The sequence below is a fragment of the Peromyscus eremicus genome, chromosome 12 (assembly GCF_949786415.1).
Source record: "Peromyscus eremicus chromosome 12, PerEre_H2_v1, whole genome shotgun sequence".
NCBI lineage: Eukaryota > Metazoa > Chordata > Mammalia > Rodentia > Cricetidae > Peromyscus > Peromyscus eremicus.
The window spans coordinates 59712757-59729674 of NC_081428.1; the positions used below are offsets into that span (position 1 = coordinate 59712757).

At 44.3% G+C, this 16918-nt stretch overlaps 2 protein-coding genes across 3 annotated transcripts in view; both read left to right on the forward strand.

Annotated features, from left to right (window-relative positions):
• Kalrn (kalirin RhoGEF kinase) overlaps positions 1-16918 on the forward strand; it is a 604693-nt gene that overhangs the window by 34927 nt on the left and 552848 nt on the right. The gene's annotated exons all lie outside the window — the stretch shown is intronic.
• LOC131922864 (large ribosomal subunit protein uL18-like) lies at positions 13006-14000 on the forward strand. Its single transcript, XM_059277710.1, has one exon. It carries the CDS (start codon positions 13054-13056, stop codon positions 13942-13944), a length of 891 nt encoding a protein of 296 aa, XP_059133693.1. The 5' UTR covers positions 13006-13053; the 3' UTR covers positions 13945-14000.

Sequence of the window (16918 nt, forward strand, 5' to 3'; positions counted from 1 at the left end):
TCACACTGAATCTCTAACCGCTCCCTCTCTTCAATCAATATTTGAAAAGCATTCTCTTGTCAGTAAAGAGAATGTCTGTGGCTTCATCACTGAAGGGCTTCCTAATATTTATGAATTCTTACATAGTAAATAACAATGAAATCAAATAGAAGGTGGGTGAGGCTCCTGGCCTGGCGGGGTGTGCTCATAGAGGTTTTATACAGGTTAATCCCCCATTCTGGCCCCCAGACTGGGAAATATTAGAAATGAGCTGTATCTGAGTGTAGTGGGTAGCTGTTCCAGCTTTAACCTAGAAGTACTACCCCCATTGAGGCTTCGGTAACTGTCACGCCTACAAGGCAGAGCTGAGGGAGGACCCCTGAAGACCTGAAATCCTGAGGGGCCGGCTCTCTTGGTTCCTGGATCCTGAACACTGGAGGTAGACGGAGCAGAGTTCTCCAGAGAACACCACTGGACTGCACTGCGTCTTTCCCAGACCCTGTTACCTATCCCTTCATTTGTAAGTTACCCCACAAAATAAACCTCCCTTTTAACTACGTGGAGTGGCCTTAATAATTCTACCAATATCTGAGGTTAAATTAGGTCTATCCATATAGCCTACATAGGTGTAATCCACTGCCTGCTGCTATGGGAAATCCTATATATGTGGGGAGGAAGAGGCAGGACTTCATTAGTATGACCTGGGTATAATGTCAGGGATGCAGCACTGAAATGTGACTGTAATTTAGTAATGTAAAGCCTAATTAAGTGCACTGAGCACAGACTGATTGGCAGAGGGTACTTTGTAAAGACATTTAAGGAAACAGAAGCTAGGAGTGTCTTTTCAGGCTCTGCCCCAGGTTCCTGGTTCTCTGGCAAGCCTACCTTTATTGTTGGGGTAGATACATCCATGGTCTGCTACCACTGAGCTGTCAATTGTGTGGACTTCTTTAGCCTTGATTCCTTCTTACAGTTCAACTTTCCGAGGATGGCTGGGCTTTCTTAGGGCATCATCCTTCACTGATTATGCTGACCCAAGCAGTTTAGGGCCTTGTGGATGCTGTATTTTGTTGTTGACACTCAATAAGTAGAACTTCTGGCTCATAAATCAGCCTCATGAACTTGGTTAACATGAGTCTTATCCCAGGATGGGTCCACTTTTCGAAAAAAGTCTAGTTTCAGGTTGCATACCCTTTATTTTGGTGGGCAATCAAAGGAAATGTCATTTGTGGAGACTCCTGGGAACAAATAATGGCACACCCCTAGGCTGTGCTTCAGGCTTACTACCTGTTCCAGGCACACGCTACTCAAGAATATTCTTGATGTTGTTACATCGAAGGGACTTCATAATTTCGAAAATGGTACATGAGCAGGTCTAAACAAATACTTCACAAGAAGGTAATAAAAAGACACCTTAAGAAAAAAGAAGCCTTTTAAAGGCTGCATGTAGATTAAGAAAAATCAAGAAAGGAACATATCTCTGTTTAGGGAGAAGATGTTAGTACTAAGTAATATTTATTGTCTACCTGTTTTGCACTAGTTACTGTACCAAGGATCTTTATGAAGATCCAGAACTGCTCTTTCAGACAGATAAAATTTTGCCTAAATGACAGTTGAAGATGTTGAGCTTTGTATTAGCTCGACTGGGGATTAGGAGAGCAGCATTTGAGCCTATGAACACAGGTGCTTTATCATGTCAGACTTCTTTTTAGCAGGTGACAGAACGTAAAACTCTTTTGTTTCTGTCTTGTCCAACAAGGCATTGACCTCAAATCTAAAAGACAGAGATTTCAAGGTCCCGTGATGTTGTGGAATAGCTGTTGGAAGGAGGGGTGTTGCCTCTAATTTTGAAGGAATGACTGGACTTGCATAAGCAGGGTGTGTGTGTGTGTGTGTGTGTGTGTGTGTGTGTGTGTGTGTGTATTGTTGCATGGCTTCTACCGTGTGGCAGTCACCCATGTTGGAAGCAGCAGAAGTCGAATAGGTAGTTGGATAGGGGTGTAGGGAACTTAGAGATGAAAGATGGGAGACGTGAGGTTGCTTAGATTTTTATATCTGCACTCAACTCTCTGCTGCATGTCCAAGAAGAGAGACAATAATAAACTAAAGAACTGGGTAAATCCAGTCTTTGTTGTGTTAGACTTCTTGGTTAATAGCATCGGATTGAGTTTCCTGTGAACATCTTGATTTATAAAATTGGAGCTCTGTGAACTGGATGAGTACTGCAGGTGAAGGGGGAAAGGCTGCCCATGGGCCTGACTGTGGGACAGTCTCCAGGACAGTTTTCAGGAAGCTTTTCCCATGGGATTTACTCCTATTTTCCGTGTATGTGTAGGTTCTGTAGCTCATGATCACAAGCTGAGGGAACGGAGCCAGACTCGTCTCCCAGGGAGAGGACACTTCAGGAACTGCAATGAGGTGGAGGGGCCATCACACTGAAACCCAGCTGCCTCGTTTATCAACTCATAGGACACAAAGTGACCTTCCTGTCATTTCTCCATCAGCCTTTCTTTCTCCTGCCTGGGAGAGTGCAGATCTGTAGACCTCACTGTTCATCCTCCTACACTTTTCAGGGTCTGTTCTAATGTTGGTGCCTCAACAACCCCATTCAATCACTTAATTCAGAGAAGTGTTACGTTATCCCCTCCACCCTTTTTACCTGAGGTCAGATGTGATCTATATAATATATTACAACTGGTTGATATGATTTTTTAAATGTGTAATTTCTTCTTCTCTCTCATCTCCTTTTTATTCCCCATTTGCTACCTCATGCTGTTTCTGGTCTCCAAGTCAATTCTTGAAAAAGTTTGTGAATATTAAACTTAAAAAAAGTTTTTATTATAGCACTTTGTCAATAGTCTCCTAAAGATAAATGTGAATGACACCCACATGTTCTATTTAATTCACATGTGTATTTACTTTTTCAAGAACTTGTATTGTGTTATGTGTTTTGCCCTTATAAGCACCATGCTAGCTTTCCTCTAAGTCAACTGTTCTCAACCCATGAATGGCAACCTCTCAGTGGTGGGGTTGAATGACCCTTTGACAGGGGTCACCTGAGACCATCAGAAAACACAGATATTTACATTACAATTCATAACAGTAGCAAAATTACAGGTATAGAGTAGCAATGAAAATAATTTTCTGGTTGGGGGTCACCACAACATGAGGAACTGTATTAAAGGGTCGAGGCATTAGGAAGGTTGGCAACCACTGTCTAAGTGACATTTGCTCACTGCTTAGTGGGTCTCTTTTGAGTACCTTCTATGCCGATTTCCAGTGTGAAGCTGAGATGTCACCGTATTCCTTTCTTATGAATGAACCGTACAGGCACTCTGCCAATGGCAAGCATGAGTGGCTTTGCAATCAGAGGTTACACATTTTGGGCATCCGTCCTGCAATTTCACCCTTGAATTCCTCCAGGACTCAGGCAGATGCCATATGGTCCCCGTGACTTATTTACAGCTCACTTGTCAGTCAGGTTCCACACTGGCTACAAGCTCAACACTGACTTCTCTCCTGTCTGTGTGTAGGGCAAGTTGAGAAGGACTCTTTATTCTCCAGGATGTGCCTTGCACCAGGCGCATCACCAACTGATTCTCTGTTCCAACATCTCCCTTTTATGGAATAAAATGATCCCTGTATGGCACTGGGCAAGCTTGGTTTTATCTTTGGCCTGGTTAATATCCTGGGTTGTTGTTCCATTTTTACATGTTATTTCTTCCTCCACTGTCTCTTTGAAATTTCTACCTAGTCACATCAGGATGCTTTCCTCTTTCTGCTATTTTGGGCCTTGACCTCGCCCCATCTATCCTAGAATTCTGTATTTTAAAATAGCCTCCAGGTTACTGTGGACGGCTGACATTATCAACTTTTCTTTTTCGATTTCTACTTTACAACATCTCTGTCTCTCTCTGAAACTTGACCTTTGGATTTGGGATGCAGCTTGAGAAAGGTCTTGGAGTTAGAAGCCGGACAAACTGAGGGAAGAAGTATAGTACATTTCCCCCAGAGGTGCCCTGATGATACAGAGGGAGTGCTGAATATGCTGTCCAGGTCAGGGCAAACTCAGCTCTGAGGCTTGTTCTCTGGCAGGACATGTACCCAGGATGTCCCCAGGCTGCCAGCCCTGTGATGTACCTCTCTCTCTGCAGCATAATCTACATGCAGGGTTACCCTTAGCATCTTTACCCTCAAAGGGCCACAGAAGTGATTAGTTTGAGCATTCTAGCCCAACACACTTCTTGGGTTAGGTCAAAATCTTGCAGGACAAGCTTAGAGAGAATGGCTTCAGTGGCAAAGGAAAAGCTAACCAGAGTCTCAAGGAAAACTAAACCCTCTTCGGAGATAGCTAGAGTGCATCTGTGTGAGGAGATGAGGACCCTGAAGCCAGGGTGGTGGGATTGGGGTAGGGGTGGAGTCCCTTTCCAGGCTGAAGCTGACAATGTCAGGATCACTTCCTGCTCCTGCAGCAAGTGCCTGCCCAGGGTTGTTAAGCTAATTGTTAAATTAGAGTGGCTGGGGAAACAAATTGCTTCATGATGGGGTTTCTCTGACTGTGTCCAAAGCTGATGTCATCTGGCCTCGTGCCTCCTTGGTGGGGTGTATGTGTGGGGGGAGTGGGCAGGCCTGACACACTTGTCAGTGAATCTTTATCAGTTACAGCAAGAGCCTGAAGCTCCTCTGAGCAGCCTACACTTTCTATTGTAGGGAATTCACTGTTATTCCTCTGGACTTCAGTTGTTTTTGTTTTTTGTTTTTTTTCTTCTAATTCCTGAGCTTTGCAGTGTTGGTGTTTTAGATGATCTTCTCCAGAGCCTATGAACACAGATGCCTATAGGGGACAGACCATATGTGTGTACTGATTAAAAAGGTCCATGGCTAGATGAGGGGAGAGTGAGGATTCTATAGGGTGATGCCCACCTGAGAGGAACGGTGGGTACTGGTCGGTTTCAGCTGATGCAGACCATGTAGGAATGTGGGCCCTATCCTACCACAGGTTCTTCTGGAAGGGCTGCAAATAATACTCCTTTGTGAAATGCCAGGGTTTTAAGTATGGAAGCTAATTCAATTAAAGTTATTATGTTGATCAAACATTCTATTTGCAGATGAGTTTGACTTATGTATCTCCAGTTTGCAGCTTTTTATTCTGGTCCCAACTCAGATTTTACAGATAAAAACAAAACAAAACAAAACTGAGAGCCAGAGAAACTTAGCCTCTGGTCCAAGGTTACAGGGAGTCCGTGAAAGAGGATTCCTTCCTCAGGCCTCTGACTCCTCGGTGTTGGCCTGGGGCTAGGCGTTGTCTAGGCTGGATGTGCTGGCCAGAGGAGAGTGGACCTGGAATAGTCAACAATGTCCCCTGTCCCATCACTGCTTCTCAGCATTTGTGAGTGATTGGGGCTCAGGTTGGAGACAGCTTAGGAGTGTTCGGAAGGCTTTTGCAGATAGGGAGAGGTGGGAATGGGGAAGAGCTGGCTTGAAGCTTCTGAGGCTATAATGAACCTATATTTCCACTCATTCCTCCATGTCCCCACGACAAGCTTACATGTCATAACACCCAGGGTACACACCTTGACCGTCTCCGGTCTTTGTCTGGAATTCCTCAGTTCTGAAGCCCCGTTTCTAGTCAGGCTGCCAACTTCTTTGGTCAGGAGTTTCATACACCAGGGGGACAGTTGCAGTAGGCTTCAGGTCTGACTGCTCAGTCCGCTCGCTCCATCACCGTCTGATAGATCTTTGTAAGTACAAGCTTGCACCTTGGCATGTGCTCATTTAGTGTGGTGGCCACGCTTTAACCCGGCATCCTAGATTTTCAAGTGCCATGGTGTGGTCGCTCTGTTCATCGGACTGGCTGTCTGGGGATGCAGCACTGCCAAGTGGAGGCTTGTGTGTCTTGGGTAACTTCCCTGACTTCGATGAGTTTGTTGTCTATCTACTCTGTATGGGGAGATTTTTACATAGGATGGTTTTGAGGAACCAATGTGATCATCTGTGTAGAGCGCTTGGCGTGGCACATACCACCACTCAACTACAAGAGCACTCCAGGGCCCTTCTGGCTGGGGCCCCCACTACCTATCTCAGCCTATACTTCAACCACTTGCCCATATCCGTCTGTAAATTGTGATTTTTTTTATTTTCTAACACACACATATTTTTTTTGGTGTTGTGGGTTTTTGTTGCTGTTGTTGTTTTATTTTGTTGAGACTGAGTCTCAGACTGGCTGACTTCAAATTCTGTGTATCTGAATTTGACCTTGAACTGCTAATCCTTTTGGCTCTACCTCCCCAATACCGGGGTTACGGGTCTGTAACCACCAGGCCTGACTTTGCTCTCGGGCATACTTTGATGCATGGGTGTTTGTGTTCTTGCCGTCGTTTTCTTTCTCTGTGTGAGCTCTCTGAGAACAGAATACAGGTTTGACCTCTCCTGTATCATACCAAGCACTGCAGACACTCAGGGAATGTTTGTGAAGTGGATGCCACTCTCAATGGAATGTCTGCCTGGGCTTGGCACCATAGTGATGATTAATTGATAATGTCTCTCTATAAAAAGTAGTCTCACTGGGGCTGGAGAGATGGCTCAGTGGTTAAGAACACTGGCTGTGGGCGGTGGTGGCTCACGCCTTTAATCCCAGCACTCGGGAGGCAGAGCCAGGTGGGTCTCTGTGAGTTCGAGGCCAGCCTGGGCTACCAAGTGAGTTCCAGGAAAGGCGCAAAGCTACACAGAGAAACCCTGTCTCCAAAAACCAAAAACCAAAAACCAACCAACCAACCAACCAACCAAACAAACAAACAAAAAACCACTGGTTGTTCTTCTGGAGGACATAGATTTGATGTCTAGCACCCACATGGTGGCTTACAACTCTCTGTAATTCCAGTTCCAGAGGATCTGATGCCCTGTTCTGGCCACTGTGGGTACTAAGTATGCACATAGTACACGTAAGCAGACAAAACACTCATACACATAAAAAACAGTTTCATGGATATTAACTGGGGGTCTGTTGTGTTTGGCGGCACAGTTCAGGCCTTCATGGATGCTGCATTGTAACAGGGAAATGGGATGGTAAAGAGGCCATTGAAGTGTGTGTGCTAGGATAGTGACAGGGCCCATGCAGAAGTGTGACACGGGGAGATGGCACTTTGCAGAGGAACTGAACGTAGTCTTATTATCTTGAGAGTTCCTGGAAGAAAGGTTATTTCATCTGAGATCAGGACAGAGAACAGCACCTTGACTCAAGAACATGGCTAATTGCGATGCAACTGCTTTAAATGCTGGTTTAACAAATATTGTTTATTTGTGTCCACTTATAAGCCTTTATCCAAAATATTTCGTGAGTACCAGATTTTTCGTCGCCAGTTGGGGCTGGGACAAGGACTGTTGATTGTATGTAGGCTTTAAGCAGCACCAAGCAGGGCAGAGAGCTCTGGCTGGAGCAGGGTAGAGAAGGCAGCTTTGCTCCTTTCTTTGAGAGTTGGGTAGGGAAATATTGCTAATGTGCTTAGAAAATGATAAGGATATACTTTCATGCTGACTAGGGGAGGCTCCCTGGTTTTGTTTGTTTCCTGCTTCTGTGTAGATGCTGGGCAGGGAAGCTGGAAGCAGGAAATGGCTGGAGTGCTTCTCTGACCCTCCTGGTGGTTCTTTTCTTTGGGTCTGGCAGAAAGATTGTGGTAGTAGATGCAATCTGCAGCCGCAGAGGAAGGAAAGGTTTTATGTGTATATATATATTCAGAGATCATGGAACACATGCAAATTCTGGCATGGTGGAGTGTACCTGTGATTCCAGCATGTGGAAGGCTGAGGCAGGATGTCCTCCATGAGTCTGAGGCTAGCCTGGCTACATAATATGTTCTAGGTCAAGCCCAGGCTTCTTACAAAGACTCTGTCTCAAAAAAAAAAATTGTTGTATAATAATAAGAAATATTTTTTAGTTATGATTACCTCTTCCTTTGAAAGAGTTTGCTTTGGGGCTTGTGCTCTCCCACACCCCTTTCTTAAGGGTTGGAAATGGTGCTTATTTATTTTTGACCACACCTAACATTTAGAACCCAGAGTCCAAGGCGTCTACTGCCACCTGGTGGCAGAGCATACCGCTAGTGAGATTTGGAACTGATGGGATTTGAAAACTGATTCTGCCCTTGAATTATGGAATCATAGAATAGTAGAAACGTTAGAGATCTTTAAAATCCTATGGTTCTTTTTTTTTGGAATGAAATCAACATCTTTTTTTTTAAAAACGCTTTCTTACTTGAATACTTATAATAATAGTGAACTCATGATTTTCCACTATTCTGTTACTATTCATTCTTTTAAAAGTCTTCCTTCCTTCCTTCCTTCCTTCCTTCCTTCCTTCCTTCCTTCCTTCCTTCCTTCCTTCCTTCCTTCCTTTTCTAAAGAAAAGATCATTTGTATTTATTTGTTCTAGCTTCTACCCCTGGAAATTCCCATGATAAGTTAACTGCCTTAAGAAAGTTTACTGTGCCTTTTCTACATAATAACCCTTCAATTATTTAAGGGGCCCGGTCGAACCTGTCATCTTGTCTTGAGGTTAAACAGTCACAATTCTGTCGCTCATTACTACATCATGCTTTTAAGAATTCCTCCCAGCCATTTGTTTCCTGCAGTTACCTTGCCGGTGCCCCTGACTAATTGTGTCGCCAGGATTGGCTCCAACTCAGCTCTCCAGGTGTCCTCAGTGGAGTGGCCCCTGGGATTCATAGGCTGCCCAGATGTTCAGCTTCTGGAGCATTCTGTGTTGCACGAGTTGGTTCTTTTGCAGTCTTTCCAGCGTGCCGGTTTCTTTGAACTTTGTGTAATGGAAAGCCAAAGAATTTGTGCCTTCTTCTGTATTTTTGAACTTTCCCTCTTTGGATAAAGTCGAGACTTGGAAAAATGTCATTATAATGGTTTAACAACAACAACAAAACTACATTCTGAATTTCAGATGTTACTAGCAAAGTCATAACTCTTTGCAGTTTATGCCAACTTAGGCTCTGTCTGGAGATAGACCTCCTGTGATTGGGAAACTCTGCAGCTAACACTCTGCATTTACATATAGCTATATGCCTACCAGTAGTTTATAAGGGTGGTGTATGTGTGTGTGTGTGTCCCCAAGGCTGCTGTATCATGCTCTGTATCTCTTGCCAATTTTCTTCGTGCAGCATGCTCTGAAAATATTCTGTGTGGTTATAGTTCTTGGTGTAAATATTCCATACTTGTTTTAGCAGTTCTCACATTACCTCTTAGAAGCTTTTGTGCTGCTGAGAACGTTGGTCAACCAGCCGAGTCTTGTGCACCGTGTGTTCACAGGGTGGACACCAAAGACAAGATGGCTTGTGGAACGTTGTGTGCATGTGTGTTTTAAAAGGGAGGTCTTCAGACATGAAGTTTGCCCCTGTTAATTTTGTTCCAGTGCTCAAATTTGCTAAGAGTTTTGTTGTTATTTTGGTCATTCGTTACTGGGTCCACTCTACCGGTTTTGTATCATCTGTCCATATTATAAGAATAATCTTTGGCCTTTTTATCTGAGGAAATGATTTTTTTCAGAGACGTTAAGTAAACATTTGAGGGGGGAGCGCTGTGGTGTCTGTGGCAACCACCAGAGAGCCCTGTTCCACATAAAGTGTTTCTCTTCGTAAGAGCCTTTGGGTCGTATGGTTTATTTGCAGTGAGTCCTCTCAGTTGGACCATCACTCAGTTTTTAACCATCTTATCTGCAAGGATATCTTGGAGTACATTAGCCAGTGGCTTAGCAGAAACCCAGATACATGTTCTGCAACATTCTCCTGTCCACTGTCATGGGTCTGTCACGGAGTGAAATCAGGACGGCGCACATTGCCTCAGGGTGAGCATCCTTCGAAATAGGTCCTGGTAAGTGTTAATGAGCAATGTGTTTATGTACTTTCACATAAGAATGTACCCAGTCTCAAAGATACCACGAAGAAATAATCTGCCTGTTCCCAGTTGAGCTTCTTACCTGTACTCTCTGTCTAGTTGTCTCCAAAGGAAACTGATAACTGAGATATGGCTGCCTTACCAACAGGCGCAGGTTCTGGTTTCCAGTGTTTTACAGGCTAGTCTGTCTAACTGCTGGCACTACACACACAGAGGTATATTGACTCTGTTCTCACAGACAAACCAACAGGCTTACATTCGTACATTTTTGCATTAACAGACAGTCAGCCTCTTATGCTCCCACCATCTGAAAGAGGCAATGGGATGTTCTTCCAGTCACAGGCCTTCCTGGGTTACTCTGCATTACCCATAAGAGGAAGGGAAATGGTGGACAGTTCCCAGCTCACTTTCATCCAGCCTTGGAATGTGTGATAAGGCTACAGATTGTTCTCGCAACTGTTATGATGGTAGAACCTGAGTCCTGGGATAGGAGATGAGACTTGATGCCACTAGGGTAATGTGCTCCAGGGCTTCCTGGAGTACCATTGCCCTTCTGGAAGTAGCCACACCTGGACTTTCATTGAGGAAAAGATACTGTGTTCCTTTATTTATAGGACAACCAAGATGGAAAACGTAACTTCAGACATCTATGATGTAATTGCCAAGGGGAAAAGTTACTTCAGTTTTTTTTTTCTTACTAGAAGTAGAAATTGTTTGCTCTTTTTCCTTATGTGAGCTTAAGCTAGCAAATGTTCCAGGCAGAACAGTGGTCAGGTAGCTTTCTAGAATTCCACAGGTGGACTTACCTGGGCGTGGAGTGGTAGTGTCTGTTCTGCTTCAAAAGAGAAAAATAGAAGAAAAGATTTAAACAAACAAACAAAAACCCCAAACAAAACAAAAACCTCTTGCTATTTATTTTCACTTAATTTAAACAAAATAAATAAAAGGAAACCCACACCAAACAACTAACTAACAAAACTAAACCTAAAAAAAAAGTACGAATTGTAGAATGGAAGAAGTGATGCAAAAGGAGTGAACTGTCCCTGTTTTTTCACTCTGCTGTCTCCTTCCTGAGCAGTGCATTGTGGGAGGCCCTGGGTATGATGACAGGCAGTAGTAGTGGGTGGGATCAAGGAGGCGTAGTCTCATAGGAGTTCACAGTCGGGCAAAGACAGTCTCCAGACAGCAGGGATGCAATGAACTGGCTGGGTTTCTCTTGGACGAGCTGGGCTGATACTTGGTAAACCACCCTTATAAGGAAAAGGCACCTCTTCTTTCCCTCAGAACTGCAGGCCACGTTTAGTCACCGCACACAGGCATGGCAAACAGCACCGAGGTTTCCATTGCTTAGTTCAAGTTAAACAAACGCACCCTAGACAAACCTGAATTCCTCTCTGAAAGATTGTATCTGCTTGACCTCTTGCTTTGGTCAGGGCCATTCCATTCTTCCTTTTATCTTTTTTTCCCCCTAAAATAAACTCTTTAATTGCATATTTATGTCTTGCATTTATCTGTGGGGTGAGAAATTGCCTCCTTACTCCCAGTCCTGGGTACAGTCTCATCATGGTCTGGCTGTTGTGAAGGGATTGGGGTAAGTGCATAGCCACAGCCCAGGACACAGACTTTAGACTGTGGCTGTGTTTGTACCACGTAAGGGCCTCAGTGAAGCCCCGGCACAGGGATTGGTCACTCCGAGTAGTCACATAGTCCAGGAAGTGCTTTATCTCATAGGAGCAGGACCCCATCTGTATGGGGTATGGGTCAGGACAGAATATAAGAAGCAACACTGTCAGCTCAAGGTTGATACCCAAAATTAAGTTCCAACACTGGATGCTTCCTGGCTCTCCCCACAGCCCCAGCCTTGGTGCCCCGAGAATGGTCCAAGGCAGGCTGAGTGACCCAGACCCAGCTTGTCCCAGCCTAGCCTCAGCTGTTCCATCCCTGACAGCCCCCCTTTATCTTGAGTTACTGCTAGAAGGCAGACTGTTGGTGCAGCTGAGAACTTGTGATTAGCGGCCAGGCTGTTCTGTTCCTTCCTGTATTTTCAGCCATAGTTCAGGATGTGATTCAGAGTGAGTGCCTCCCTAGTAAATGCTTCTTGAGCAAGTGAAAGTTGCTCTTCATTCATTCTCCACTTATTCATTTACCCAGTGCCTGTTTATTCAATGATTTTTCTCAGCCAGGAATCTGAGAGCCGGTAATGAACAGGAGCTGGTTGGACAGACAGACGATAGGGAGAGCTTAAATGTAATATGGTCCCGTGGGAAGTCCAGTATGTGACCCAACTGAGTGGACCAGAGGTTTTCTGTGGGCCTGGAGAGTTAGATGAAAGCACAGTGGGAACAACCTTCCAAAGCCTCTGAAGAACTTACGCAGTGGTCCAAAGGGAGGAGACAGCTTAGCATAGGAAGTGAAAGCTGGCAACATCACAGTAATAATAACAATACACACATATATAGTACCTGCTGTGTTGGGGATATTATATTTGTTATCTTAGTTAAGTGTGACTAACATCCTTCTTATTTTGCAAAAAAACAAACCAAAACCAAAACCAGAGGCAGAGAAAAATGAAGTGATTTGACCAACATCACATGACTATGGGTGATAACATTGGCATATAAAGGTGGTTGGTTCCAGAGTCTTGGTAGTAGTAAAACATAAGTCAGTCAGTCTCTGACTCTGACTGACTCTGTCTGTCTGTCTCTGTCTCCCCATCCCTCTCTATAGCACTGACTCTTCCTTCATGGGAATCTTGGCATGCAGTTAGATGTGCCTGGGTTTTGATGATAGGGGTCAACTTAGAGGATGTGTAGTCGTCACTGACAGCTTCTGGCGTATTCTTATTGTTGAGTCTTCCTTTCCTTGCCTGAGTGGATGGCTTGCTTTGTCTTGTCCTTTGTGAACGGAACTCCTAGGTAAGAGCAGACTTGGGGCAACAAGAATGGTTTCTATCTCTTGAGTTGGGAAGGGGAGCAATGGAGATGTTTTAAGGGCCACTATTCAGGAATGGGGCACTTCTCCTAGGCTTAGCCACAAGTTTTGGGGCTACAAGTTTTCAGAAATGGTTGGAGAGACATACTGCGCATGCGCACGACGCTCCGGTCTTTTTTTTCCCCCTAGCGCCGCCGGGCCCGCAGCTCTGTGTGGAGCGGCGGTCGCGGGTTGCTGTTCCGCAGGATGGGGTTTGTGAAAGTTGTCAAGAATAAGGCCTACTTTAAGAGATACCAAGTGAGATTTAGAAGGCGGCGAGAGGGTAAAACTGACTACTGTGCTCGGAAACGATTGGTGATCCAAGACAAAAATAAGTACACCACACCCAAATACAGGATGATAGTTCGTGTAACCAACAGAGATATCATCTGCCAGATTGCCTATGCCCGTATAGAAGGGGACATGATCGTGTGCGCAGCATATGCACACGAGCTGCCCAAGTACGGTGTGAAAGTTGGCCTGACAGATTATGCTGCGGCCTATTGCACTGGCCTGCTGCTGGCCCGCAGGCTTCTCCATAGGTTTGGTATGGACAAGATCTATGAAGGCCAAGTGGAGGTGACTGGAGATGAATACAATGTGGAAAGCATTGATGGTCAGCCTGGTGCCTTCACTTGCTATTTGGATGCAGGTCTTGCCCGAACTACAACTGGCAATAAAGTTTTTGGGGCCCTGAAGGGAGCTGTGGATGGAGGCTTGTCTATTCCTCATAGTACCAAACGATTCCCTGGTTATGATTCTGAAAGCAAGGAGTTCAACACAGAAGTACACCGTAAACACATCATGGGTCAGCATATCGCAGATTACATGCGCTCCCTGATGGAGGAAGACGAAGATGCTTATAAGAAACAGTTCTCTCAGTACCTCAAGAACAATGTGACTCCAGACGTGATGGAGGAGATGTATAAGAAAGCTCACGCTGCTATCCGAGAGAATCCAGTCTATGAGAAGAAACCCAAGAGAGAAGTGGAGAAGAGGTGGAACCGACCCAAAATGTCTCTTGCCCAGAAGAAAGATCGGGTTGCTCAAAAGAAGGCAAGCTTCCTCAGAGCTCAGGAAAGGGCTGCTGGGAGCTAAAGCAATTTTCTATGAAGATTTTTTTATAAAGATAATAAACTTATTGACTAAGAAAAAAAAAAAAGAAATGGGTGGAGAAAAATAGATGAGTTGATTGACAACTTTGCCCTGAGTGACTGGCCAGGAAAAGAGATAAATGGAAGTATTGATTCTGCTTATTCTGTACCCACTTCAGAACTGACGGTCTAACCCCAAGTCTTCAGGGTCCTGTGGCAAGTCATGGTGGCCATATCTTGCCCCCATGCCTCATATTTTTACCCAGGGCTATCCTTTACCCAGGGCTCACCATGGCCGCTTCCTCGGAAGCCCTGTGACTGCCAGAAGCATGGTTGGCATAAAGGGTGTCTAAGCATTCTGCTCACTGCCTATTGCTGCCTGCTCTCAGAAAGCACGTGAGCCACACATTGGTGTTCGGAAAAATTAATGTTTTCAAGACGCACTCCACACAGTCTTAGCATGTCTGTGTCTTTTTCTTTCACCAGATGAAAGAAAAGAAGCATTCTTAGACAATTACTACCCGAGGGACCCCAAGGACTGGCTTTGTTTACTGAGTGTTTTTAGTTACAGCACATGAAGGTCTGGGGTTTTTTGGCTTTGAATTTTTTTTTTTATTTCTGTTTTTAGTTATAAAGATAGGGAAGATGAGTGAATTCTCAATTAACAGGGTACTTGGAGATTTCAAAATTGTGAAAGGCATGCTGTTACGTGGGTACAATTGTCAAGTTTTTGAGATACATAACAGTAAAATATGACAGATGGAACTCAGGCTCAGGGCTCACCTCGGGTCAGCATCGTACCCATATGTTTGGAGTTATCCGTCTGCATCTGTGTGCAGCCACGTCTCCACCGAGAGCCGCTTGCTTCACTTCCCTTGGACTCCCTATCTTCACAGTGGCTGCTGATAGGTGCACTCTGGGGGACGCAGTCATGATCAGCCGTCACCTTCCTTTCGTCTGTGCTGCCTGCCTGCCAACCCTTGCAGCTCCCCACACCCAGAGCAAGCTCTTGTGAGTAAGGATGCAGGTAAGTCAGAGCCTGGAGCAGAAGGCAGGGATGCTCCTCTAGAAAGCTCACATTATGACTCTCAGCACCTCGTTCTTGGCAGATACCACCAAGGGACCCTGCAGCTCCTTCCACGTGAACTCAGAATTAGGCTAAGGTTCTAGGCCAGTGGTTCTCAACCTGTGGGTCGTGGCCCCCTTTGGCACGGGTGGAGTGGGGGATGGGGTCGGGGTCGAACAACCCTTTCAACAGGGGTCACATGTCAGATATCCTGCATATCAGATGTTTACAGTACGATTCATAAAAGTAGCAAAATTATAGTTATGAAGTAGACAGGAAATAATTTTATAGTTGGGGCGTCACCACAGCATGAAGGTCATTAAAGGGTCACAGCCTTAGGAAGGTTGAGGACCACTGTTCTAGATAGTCGCTTCCTCTTGGCTACGACTGGGACTTGAGAAGAGACAACGTTGTTGTCACTGACCAAAGCCCCTTAAGATGTCTAAGTGGCAGATAAATGAGTAGCCTGAAAGGAACCGTGGTTCCTGCTGGAACTCCGTAAGTTCACAGAGCGTTCACATCTGGATTAATGTGGCAAGTGAGGCAGGTGGAGCATTCCTGCCTGACCCGCTGATGAGACTTCATACAATGGCCACTTAGGTGGATAAGCCTGGTGGTGGTTCCAACCTGTGGACCGTCTGAGACCATCTCACATTCTGTATCCTGTGAGTAGGCAGTGCAGAAGGAAACTGTTGCCTGTCCCTGAGGGAAAAAAAGATCTGGGTTTCTATTTTTGTCAGCCTGAAATGCTGTGAAAATTACCAAAGTAACAAATGGCTATGCGAAAAAGTTATAACATAAAAGCATATAAAACACAATTCTCTGAGTGCGTTCCCCTAGTCCTTAGGGATAACTTCTGTTACCAGTTTAGTGTATTTTCAGAACTCTTTTTTTGATGCACATTGAAATATATACTCATTGTGTGTGTGTGTGTGTGTGTGTGTGTGTGTGTGTGTTCACAAAGTGAAATAATACAGATTATTGCCATTTATTTTGAAAGCTGTATTCTTCCACATAACAATAGAGCGTGGACATCCTTTCATATCACACTACATCAAATTGCTTGTCTTGTTAAAGGCTCCTAAATATAATACAAGCTATCATAGTTTATCTTAACCAATTATTTATTGTTAGTAATCTAGGTTACACTTCCTTTTTTATTTACTATGACTGAATATGCTGCAATGTGTGTTAAGTACTGATCCTTCAGTAGGTGAGGGTCTCAGAGGTAGAATGGCTGGGCTGAAGCTATGCATGCTAGAGATATTGATGAGTACTGCCAAGTTGTCTAAAAATCTTATATCAATTTATTCTCCAACTAGTCTTGGTTTTGTTTTTTGTTTTTGTCAAGCTGATTGATAAAATGTGGCCGGCTGTTATTTTTTTTTTAAACTTGAATATCCCTAGTTATAGTTTTTCTCAGACATTTGTATTTCCATGTCTGTGAATTGTCTGTTTGGAGCTTTACTTATTTTTGTACCAGGCTGTTAACTTTTTTTTTTTTTTTTTTTTTTTTTGGTTTTTTGAGACAGGGTTTCTCTGTGTAGCTTTGCGCCTTTCCTGGAACTCACTTGGTAGACCAGGCTGGCCTCGAACTCACAGAGATCCGCCTGGCTCTGCCTCCCGAGTGCTGGGATTAAAGGCGTGCGCCACCACCGCCCGGCTCAGGCTGTTAACTTCTTACTAATGTTTCTTAGTAGTTCCTTGTAAATTAAAAATTATAATCCTTTGAATTATATATTGCTGCAAATGTGGCAAACATTTATCTCTTGGGTTTTATTTTGGCACATGTTCATGTTTTTATAATTTTAACTATACTTTTTTTCTGTGAGAACTTAAAATGTATTCAAATATAATGCATTTCAATGTTAAAAATTAATACATTATAGGTATTTTTATATACTGCCCCTTG

What these genes read in the sequence shown, in the direction of transcription:
- LOC131922864 (XM_059277710.1), top strand. Translation starts at nt 13,054, where the DNA reads ATGGGGTTTGTGAAAGTTGTCAAGAATAAGGCCTACTTTAAGAGATAC.